Consider the following 11,208-nt stretch of genomic DNA (forward strand, 5'->3'; position numbering starts at 1 on the left):
CACATGGACTGAAAGACTGACTTTAGTCAAAACTCTAGCTGCCATAATTTGCACCAGCTGAAGTTTCTGAACACTTTTTGAAGGCTGCCACATGTAGAGCATGTGAGAGCAACCAGATTTGTAAATGCATTCCTGGCCACAGTCGCCACTTGGCCATCCAGAAACAAAGCTGAGTCCATGAACACTCCTAAGCTGTGAAGCTGATTTTTCAAGAGTTGTGAAACCCCACCCAAAGCAGTTGTCACTTGTCCCCTTTGGTTTTGCAATATTTATTTATTTATTTATTTATTCCATTTTTATACCGCCCAATAGCCGAAGCTCTCTGGGAGGTTCACAAAAATTAAAACCATAATAAAACAACTAACATGTTAAAAGCACAATATAAGCATCATCACATGGTAAATAAAGTCCTAACCTTGTGTTTCTTCGGCTACATCTTTTAGATACAGTAAACTTCCCAGAAGCCACATAGGTTCAGTCTTCTGCTGTAACACGTGAAGCAATTGTTCTTTGTGGCATGTTTCAGCATATGTCACTACAAAGACAGAATCTGAAAGATAATTGCAGAAAAGCTAGCATGCAGTAGTACATGGCAACACGTTATTTGGAAATAGCTTTATTATACTTCTAGATGTCCTAAACTTTGTACAACTTTTTCGGGCGCAATCCTATGCATGTTCAGACAGAGAAGTCCTACAACTCCTAGCATCCATGCTGGGAATTATAGGACTTTTTTCTATCTAAACATGCATAGGATTGCACTCTTAGTGTGCTTGAAAATGGTAAATCTGTCAAAGAACAGTCACTGTGTATGTAATGTTTGAATAGTAGGTTGAAGCAAATCTATATAACTTGCAAGCCTCGATGAAGTTGGACTTGGATAACTATGTATTGATGTACAGAATGAAGTTTCAGTTGGCCTGTTCTTTAGAAATATTAACACTCTGAAATGTGGGCTGCACGTTTCCTACATAATTAGATTTAAAATATAATCTTTAAACTGTTAACAACTGAAGGCTTGAATCTTTAGCCAGAGGAAAATGCCCTGTTCTAACCATTCAGTTCTCAATGCTTATTCATAGATAAATATTCTAAAGCACTTAACCCCCCCCCCCCCCACAGATGGCCTCTTTTCTCTGCTTTCTACTCTCTCAAATAATAATCAAATGAACTACTTAAGGGGTTGTGTTGCAATTGGTTAGTACTCGCTGGATTCCACGCACTAGTCACACGTCTAAAGTTAAGTAAATGGATGTGCTCAGGATTGGGCAGATGTGTTTTGTAATTTTTTTAGTATTGAATGTATTGCTTTAAGAGAATTTGTTATGACAGGGATTAATTTTCATCTATTTGGAAATATGCTTGAACAATGAAGATTAATGCAATGTTTAATCTTCAGGGCATTACAAAGAAATATCTCAACACTTTATATGTCTCTGAATTTAAAACTCATTAGATGACGTTATTTAAATTTCCTTTTTAGAATATGGATATTGTATAGAAGTAAATACCTATGGGCATACACTTACCACTGCTGAACTCAAGGTGACTTGAAAGTGTGTAATGTTGGATTGTACCCTACATGTTTGGAATATTTACTGAAATTGGAACATAGTTTTTTGTTTTTACAGTGAGACACTGTTAATAATGGAGCATGTCTCAGAATAACATTAGCTTGTTGAAATGGCAAGAAAAGACGATACACTGGTGTAAATATTTGGAGCAGGGTATTACAGTAAATAATCCCAAATGAAATTGACACGTTATTTAGACACTTGTGCTATAGTCCATCACATACTTAAGCATGGTTAACTCTGAATTGGATTGTGACCTTTATGAAGATGACGGGCATTTTTCCCCATTGAGGTGCAAATGTGGAAAATTTCCATTCTCATCTATTACACTTCTTATTTTTATTCTCTTTCCTTGTTTAATACTGTATGATTGACACTGAATCTGTGAATAGAATTCTAACTAAATGGATTCCATTGAGATCCTGGGTAACTTTAAACATTCTTTGGGGCCAACAACAACAGATTTACCCATAAAATCAGTCTGCTCCCTTCCTGGAATGGTACCAGATCCACTGGTGGTCCCTCCAAATATTGTTGGGTACCTTAAATGTTACCTGGAGCAGTTCACAGGAAAACGGCTCCCATGTGACTATGGTACCAGTCTAATGATCCATTTTCTCACTTAAACCTTTGTTTTTGTTTTGTCTGCTCCAGGCTGTGGGATGATGGAATTATCGACCCATCAGACACAAGACTGGTTTTGGGTCTCAGCCTGAGCGCTGCACTCAATGCCCCCACCAAGAAGACAGAGTTCGGAGTATTCAGAATGTGATTTGAAAGCCGTGGCCAGGATATCTCTGGATTATTAATATGATTTTAATTAAGATTTGAAATAAAGATTTGTGCAATACTATAGCTGGGTTTTATTTTTATGTATGTTTAAATGGAGTTGCTTTAATACCTTTACATAGGTAATTGTAGATTTCAGTATTATTGTCCAAAATGTATTAAATCATTGAAATCAGATCCATAAATACCCCAGTGTGTCACACCTTTCAGCTTTGTTCCATCTAAACCATATAAATGATTCAGAAGCCAAATACTCACACATCTTCATTAATTTAATTTAATTAGCCAGCCAGGCTGTATGCATCTTCATATAGTTCATTTAATTAAAAAGAGGTATATTCACAGTGAGAAGATAAGACAATGAAACCATATATTTTACTTTGCTTGACAATCATCATGTCTCTTTCACAGATGTAACTCTCAAGTACTTCTGCTTCTCCATTTCACCTCCCTGAATCTATAGCAATTAATAGTAGAGCAGACTGACTCCAGCAAAGATTGATTGCATTTGCAGGGGAATTAGAGACAATATTCCAAAGTCAATCAGAGCTGCTTGATGCTTGGCATTTCTGAATATCATGGCACTTAACTTAGGACCCAAGGGCCTGTTCCTGCAGTTTAGCTGTGTGGGCACACTGCATAGCAAGTCAGTTTGTGTTGTAAGGCTCAGCAATTAATCTAAATATGAAGTTGGGGCATAATTTTAATGAAACTAGGTGGAAGGAAGATCTACTACATTTGTTATCTATGTATTTTGTGGGGCATAATGACTATTCAAAATGCCTAATAATATGTCATTGGCTGTCGCTAAAATCCTGAGAGTTGAGTCATTCCAATTTTACAAATGTGAAGTAGAAGTTGAGAAAAAATAATTCAGCCAGTGAGTTCTCCTTGGCGTGCTGAATATTGAAAACTAAGGTGCCCGTTAATCAGTGCATGAGAGTTTCCTGTTTACCCTTTTGCACAGTGACTAAATTTAGTTGGAGAAATAAATGCAAATAGAGGTGGACTACTAATGTATTGAAAGTCCTAACACATTAATTTCACCGTAATGTTTCAAATTCCTAAGGCTTTAAGTTATTTTGTGTAAAACATTCCTGCTCATGAAGGAAAAAGTACAGCTTCAAATTTCATTTAAATATATTTATTAACTCTTAACATCATGGGGATTTATATGCACAATCCCCTTTGCCCACATACCTTGGTTTTGCAAATATGGAAATTATACACCTCAAAATGGCTGTAAGTTCTATGCAAATGATGCCTAGGGCTCTCAAGGACTAAAATAAAGTGCCACAACAATTGTTAAATGATAAAATTTCCTCTTTCCTCTTACAAGCACATGGCTCTGGGCTAACAAGACAATGCCTCCAATGAATATTTGCCAGATGATTTGTCCTTTAGTTTCAAGGGGTGGGCAGACTAGTTCATTCTGACACCAGGACTTTGCTGCAAAATTACATTCTTAGCCTGCAAGGGTTCACACAGAGAGTGGTAATTAAATCCCTATTTGGGCAGGGAATAATTCATCAATAATCTTGAGATGTAGGTAATGAAAAAGGATGCATTTTTACAGATTTCATACCTCTGAGAATGTTACCTCCTGGTTGCTTGTTACAGTATGAAGGGAATTATTTATTTTCACGGAGGTACCTTCATTATAATAAATGTAGCCTTGAGTCGAAATACATTCTGGAATAAATTTTAGTGACACCATTCTACAGTTCTTGGTTTTAGTAGCATATTGTTCCTAAATCATGATAGCATATGGAATTAATCAATGCAATTTGACTTGCAATTATGTGTGCTGGCATAGTTTATCAATAGGAAGATGGAACAAAACCTTCCATCTTTGAAAGCTAATGGAGTCCATTGTTTGTTCATCCTCTGAGAACATTTAGGTTCTATGGTTACATTTTCATGTAGACATTTTGTATTTTCTACACCAGCCCTCCCCAACCTGATGTCCTCTAGATGTTTTGGACTACAGTTCCATGCTGACTGGAGACCAGGGGCATGTCTACATGATTCGTCTCTAGGTCGTCCCTGTGTATCCAAATGACACACGGGATCCCGGGGTCAACTGGGGATGACCACAGACTTTCCCCAGGATAATTGAAACCAGGGATTTCCTGGTTTTTCCAAAGTCCCAGGACAACCCCGAGGACCGTGACTGGTGTGGCATGGCCTCCTGGGTTCTCAAACGGGCATGGAGCTGCGTGTGGGGTGGCAGCAATTTTCCCATCCCTGGGATGGAGGTGGGATTGGGTGTGAAGTTTGGGGGGGTACTTACTCTTTTGCTGTGCACGCGTGGCTCCCCCCCCCATGGCACCCAAGACATCCCTGTTCCCTTACATGACATTGCACAGCTGTATAGACGTTGGGGGAGGATCGTGGAAGCAGGTAAGTCCGCAATCCCCTCCCTCTCGCTACACTCTTAGGTGTAGACATGCCCCAGGTTGACGAAGCCTGTTTTACACTTACCGCTCTGTTACAATCCAGGATAGCTCACTGATATATTTATTTTAAAACATTTATGTGCTGCATTTGCAAATGCTTAAAGGGGGCTTGCAAGCTAAAATATTATTCCCATATTAAAATAACACCACAATACAAGATAAGTGCACCATAATTTCTTAAGGAAATGCATTCATAATTTCTCCACTAGACTTGGCAAACATAAGTCAAAGTAATAGATCACTCTGGAGCATGGGAGTTACAGCAAGGACTCTGCTTCTAGCCATAGATGCTCTGGTCTCAGAGATGGCATGCCAGGCAGGGCTTGAGCTGCCAATTGTGACCACCCATGAGGGCCTATTATAGGAAGAACCAGCCCCTCAGCATATGTGGGTCCTATGCTGTGTACAGAACTCCTCCCTCATGCTCACCAAATATGTGAAGAGGTTGACCTCATTCAGGTTGACCTCATTCAGCATGTTTAAAATGTTCCTTACACATGTCCAGCTTTTCCTCACAACTGGAAGTTGTGGGCCGATCATGATCCCAATTGTAAGGAAGATGTCAATTGCATTACATTTCTATACTGCCCAATAGCCAAACCTAGCTGAGTGGTTCACAAAAATTACAAGCTAATAAAAATGTAATATAAACCCTTTAACACCCACTATTTAAAAAATGATAATAGCTTAGAACATATACAATAGAAGACCAGGGACTGAGAAAATAACTGACATTAAATGCCAGTATATGCCATCAAATGCTTGGGAGTAGAGGAAAGTCCTAACCTGGTGCTAAAAAACAACAATGTTGGGCTCGGGAATTCATTTGGGAGAGTATTCCACAATTGGGCTGCTACTGAGAAGGCCTTTCCTTCTGCACAGCCAACAAGTGTGGCTTTTGTGAATATAGTTTATGTGCAATATGAATTTTTCACAGGGATCTGAACTCAGATTATCTGCCTCCCACTGTAGTGAACTGGATGGAAAATGTAGTTAACTTTGTTGATAATAGTTACTAGTATTTATGTGTGCTATTGTAGTAATCCTTATAACAGCCCTGTACATTCTCTCTGCATTATCCTGTTTGTCAGGGTCTTCTTGATAGAACTGTCCTTTTTCTAAGTTTGAGTCATATATCTCAATGAGATGTATGTAATGGATAGAGTGATTCTATGGTGTGGGGATGGGGTGAGAGTTTCTGTGGCAGAAGAACTGCCACATCCAAAGTCCTGCCAACATGTTGTGGTCAGAGTGAGAGGTGTGGGCAACTTTTCCCTCTTTCCTGGGGAGGAAGATTTTTTCTTTGCCCCTCTCATTGTAGTCAATGGGAAATAATTAACTACGCCAACTCCAACACTGCAATAATTTAGGGTCTGTTTTGGGGGACATATCAGGGGGATTTAGGATCCTGTGGATCTTTGGCTGCCTCTACGACCCTTTTAGCCACCACTGCTTATGGGGCATCTCTTTGCTGGCATATTGAGAGGCCTTTGGCAGCATAAATAATGTTTTACCTGCGTTCCTCCTTCTACTCCAGCAGAGCAGCACTTTACACAGAACTTTTTAGGTCAGTTTGTACATTTGGAATCTTGAGAATGTGTTGTGGGTGCTCTCGCAAACTGGGTGCCATTGGGCAGACTTACCCATTCATAAAATGGCTGCTATGATGGACATGGCCACTCACAAATATTCATTTCCCAGAAGGCAAAGTGGTGAGGCTAAAAGAAAAGTAACTTGCCCAAGAGCCTAATATAAGGCAGAGATGGATTTTGATCTCTAAACCACTCCTTTGAACCCAAGTAAAGATGGCACTGTGGGTCAACCTCTCATTTTTTTAAAAAAACGTTCTTAAGCTTAAGAAAAAACCTTAAGAATGAAACAAAAATCAAGAGTGTCAGGGAGCCTCGTGGGCACCAAGGGAGGTATCTGTGGGCACATTGGTGGGAGATCCCAGCCTTAATATCACTTCCAATGGCCCCTCAGCTGACAGTTGGCTGGTTTTAGGATTGTTCCCCTAGGGCACAACCCTATACATATTTAATTAGAAAAAAAGCCCAACAACTCCCAGCATTCCACAGTGAGTAGGGCTGGCTCAGGAATGCTGGGAGTTGTAAGGTTTTTTTTCCTGTTTAAACATGCGTAGGTTTATGCCCTAGGGGAACCATCAATCATTATTTTTAAATAGTGTAACCTTTGCACACTTAATGAGATAAATGAGGTATAAGCTATAACAGTAAAATTGATGTTATTTTGAAGTCCATAGTCAAGGTTCTATTAATACAGTTTCTAAATGGCATCTTCACAATTAGGCCTTAAAACAGCATAACTGTACCATCTCAGCTCTATCCTCTTATTCACTGTACACTGAACAATCAAAATAATTGCTGGTGTCCCCTTTAACATCTTTAGACAGAGATTCCAAACTTATCCACATCTATGGAAAAGTAAGATGCGTTTCTTTAAAGAACACAAATCCTTCTTTGGTAGAAGAATAGAATTAAAACGTTAATCCACAACTGTCAATGGAGTGAACAAAATATTGTCACTCAGACACTGTACAGGAAAAGTCTGGCTTTTTTGTTACAACACTGTTACCTTTCCCTGGACTGAAAATGTGGTGTCAGATAAATCGTAGCACTTGTCAGTGAAATCTTCATTAAATTCCTGTCTCATACATGGCTGAATCACTGCTCTCATTGAAATTAATTTAATCTTCCACCATGTCCTGAAGCATGCACTAGTGGAGGAGGCACCATTCTTTTTGTGTCAGTGGGTACATCTAGAATTTTGATAAAGCATCATGGGTGTGCTCACAAAATGGCTGCCATTGAGGCTTTTTTTTTTTTTTTATTAAATTTTTATTCATTTTCAACACTATATAAACATAGATAAACATTACCAAAATATAACTGAAACAAAACACAATAAGAAAAAAAAACATCAAATATCTGCTACATACATATTGAATAATTGTTGAGTACAAATATCAAAAACTATTACATATACCTTATCATACTACAACATCTTCGTTCTTAACATAAAAGTGCACCCCCCACCTCGGGATCATTCTTGAGTCCAAAATCTAATCGTTTCTTCTGCTGGTGGTTTCCCACTTCCCTTAGTAAACACAAACACTAGGAACTGTTTCCAAATTCCTTCGAACTCATTTATTTTAGTTACGCCTTTTCTCCACTTAATATTACATGTCAGTTTATCATTAATGGCTATGTCCCATACTTCTTTGTACCATTCCTCAATAGAATATTCCCCTTGGACCTTCCAGTTCCTAGCTACCATCAGTCGTGCTGCAACCAACAAATTCGATATCAGCTCTATAGTTCCTTTTCCACACTTTATATCTTCAAATAGTGACAGCAATGCTATTTTTGGTGTTTGTTCTATTTTCATTCCCACTATTTCTTCAATTTCTGAGAACACCATCTTCCATAATCTTTGTACATATTTGCATTGCCACCACATATGTAAATACGTTCCTTTTTCCCCACAACCTCTCCAACAATTTGCTGAATGTTGATCACTTATCTTATTCAATCTAACCGGGGTTAGGTACCACCTCCATAGGATTTTAAAATAATTCTCCTTTATTCTTACTGATAAACTTCTCAACACTCTTTGTTTCCATAGTCCCTCCCAGCTCTGTCGCCCTATTTGTATCTTCAAATCTGATTCCCAAACCATTTTCTCTGTATTCTCTCTAAACTCCTTCTCTAACAATATTTTATATATTTCACTCATTAATCCTTTTGAAACTATACTCCCTCCTTTCCCTTCCTCCTTACTTACTACTAATTCTTCAAACCTCGTCATCTTTCTGCACATTCTATTATCTTTAATCCACTTTTTATTCCATTGCTCTAATTGACCATATTCTAGCCAAGATAGCTTCTTCTCCTTTAACAAATTTTCCATATCCTCTCTTGTTTTAATATCTCTTACCCAATCCTTTAATCTTATTTTATTTTTCTCTTTTAATATTTTACATAATCTACCCTTTAGATCCTCTGGGAAATTCTTTAACATTATTATCGGTGCTAAGGGAGAGTTGTTCGGAAGCAGCTTCCCTTTAAATTTACTCCAAATTTCCCATTGAGTCCTCAGGAGTGGATTATCTATACTTCCAACCCACTTTCTTCCTCCGTCTTTAAAAAAAACATTCTCCAAATTCATCTCTACCTTATTTATGGTTTTTTCTTCCATCCAATATAAATCTCCTACTCCCATAATTGCTTCTACAACATGTCTTAATCTATTTGCTACGCAGTATAATTTTATGTTTGGGAGACCCATTCCCCCCTTTTTTTGGCTTAGGTACCAATTATTTTTATTCACTCTTGCTCTCTTTTCTCCATTACAATATTTATTAATAATATTTTGCCAACTTTTTATCTCGGTTTCTGATATTTTTATAGGTAACATTCTAAATACAAAATTAATTTTAGCTAATATCTTCATTTTTATTAAGGCTATTCTTCCGAACCAAGATAAATTTAATCTTTTATATTTCTCCAATTTCTCTAATACCTCTTTCTTTAACCTCGTTAAATTTTCCTTTTCAAGATTCTCTAAATTTTTTGTAATTTTAATTCCCAAATATTTAATCTCATTCTTAACTTTCAATTCCATTCCCTTAAATTCCCAATCCTTTTCTTCCTTCTTGGTATAGTTAAACAACATCATCTCTGATTTAGACCAATTTATTTTTAACCCTGTAATTTCCTCAAATTCCCTCAACTGATATTTAATTCTTTCTAATTTTCTTAATGGATTCTTAATGGTCAATAAAGTGTCATCCGCAAACATGTTTAACTTTATTTCCCTTACCTCTCCAATTCCTTCTAACTCTTCATCCTCCCTTAGTGCCTTCGCCAAAACTTCCATAACCATTACAAACAGGACCGGCGAGAGCGGACATCCTTGTCTTGTTCCTCTGGCTAGTCGTATCTTTTCAGTAAGTCCGTCATTTACCACCACTACCGCCGTATTTTGGGAATATAGCTGTTCTATTACATTTTTAAATTTATTTCCAAATCCCAATTTATCTATAATACTCTTTAGTGCCTGCCAGCTCACACAATCAAAAGCTTTAAAAATATCTAATGCCATAATACCTGCCTTAATATTTGCTTTTTTTATTACATTTATTACATTTAAAACTCTACCCACTAAATTATGCATATGCCTTCCTACCACAAACCCACATTGATCTGCTCCTATATATTCTGCCAAAAATTTATTTAGCCGTTTGGCCATAATAGATGTAAAAATTTTAGCATCCTGATTTATTAAAGAAATAGGTCTATAAGAATCGGGATTAGTCAAATCTTTATCTGGTTTTGGGATCAGAATTATCACTGAATGTTCCCATGATTCAGGTATCTTCTCTCCTGATAATATCCTATTATAAAGTTCCATTAATTTTGGAACTAAACAGTCTTTGAAGACCTTATAATATTCTGGACCCAAACCATCTGCTCCCGGTGATTTACCAACTTTTAACTTATCAATAACCTCTTCAACTTCTCTTTGAGTTATTACTGACTCCATTAACTCCTTATATTCTAATTTTATTCCCTTCTTTATAAACCTTCCAATATACTCCTCCACCTTTTCTTGTTGAATTTCTTTACTCTTATACAATTCTTGATAGAATTCCTGAAAATTTTTTATTTTAGCTTTCATTGCATGACAATAATTCCCTCGGCTATCTTTCAACGTTTCTATCCCATCTCAGCTCTATCCTCTTATTCACTGTACACTGAACAATCAAAATAATTGCTGGTGTCCCCTTTAACATCTTTAGACAGAGATTCCAAACTTATCCACATCTATGGAAAAGTAAGATGCGTTTCTTTAAAGAACACAAATCCTTCTTTGGTAGAAGAATAGAATTAAAACGTTAATCCACAACTGTCAATGGAGTGAACAAAATATTGTCACTCAGACACTGTACAGGAAAAGTCTGGCTTTTTTGTTACAACACTGTTACCTTTCCCTGGACTGAAAATGTGGTGTCAGATAAATCGTAGCACTTGTCAGTGAAATCTTCATTAAATTCCTGTCTCATACATGGCTGAATCACTGCTCTCATTGAAATTAATTTAATCTTCCACCATGTCCTGAAGCATGCACTAGTGGAGGAGGCACCATTCTTTTTGTGTCAGTGGGTACATCTAGAATTTTGATAAAGCATCATGGGTGTGCTCACAAAATGGCTGCCATTGAGGCTTGACCATTCATAAAATGGTGGCCATGGGAGGGCCTGTCTTGTCACAAAGCATTCATTTCCCACAAGGCAAACGTGTGAATCTAAAAGAAAAAAACAACTTGCCCAAGAACCTAATTCAAGGCTCTGAGCTCTAAAGCAC

General features: G+C 37.4%; 1 protein-coding gene across 1 annotated transcript in view; it reads left to right on the top strand.

Annotated features, from left to right (window-relative positions):
- MCCC2 (methylcrotonyl-CoA carboxylase subunit 2) overlaps positions 1–2,427 on the top strand; it is a 41,658-nt gene extending 39,231 nt beyond the window's left edge. The window contains exon 17 of the mRNA XM_063127917.1: positions 2,229–2,427. Coding sequence (XP_062983987.1) covers positions 2,229–2,346 — 118 coding nt within the window. The 3' untranslated portion in view covers positions 2,347–2,427. The remainder of the gene's footprint in view (positions 1–2,228) is intronic.
- The last annotated feature ends 8,781 nt before the right edge of the window (positions 2,428–11,208 follow it).

The sequence above is a fragment of the Elgaria multicarinata genome, chromosome 6 (assembly GCF_023053635.1).
Source record: "Elgaria multicarinata webbii isolate HBS135686 ecotype San Diego chromosome 6, rElgMul1.1.pri, whole genome shotgun sequence".
Classification (NCBI taxonomy): domain Eukaryota; kingdom Metazoa; phylum Chordata; class Lepidosauria; order Squamata; family Anguidae; genus Elgaria; species Elgaria multicarinata.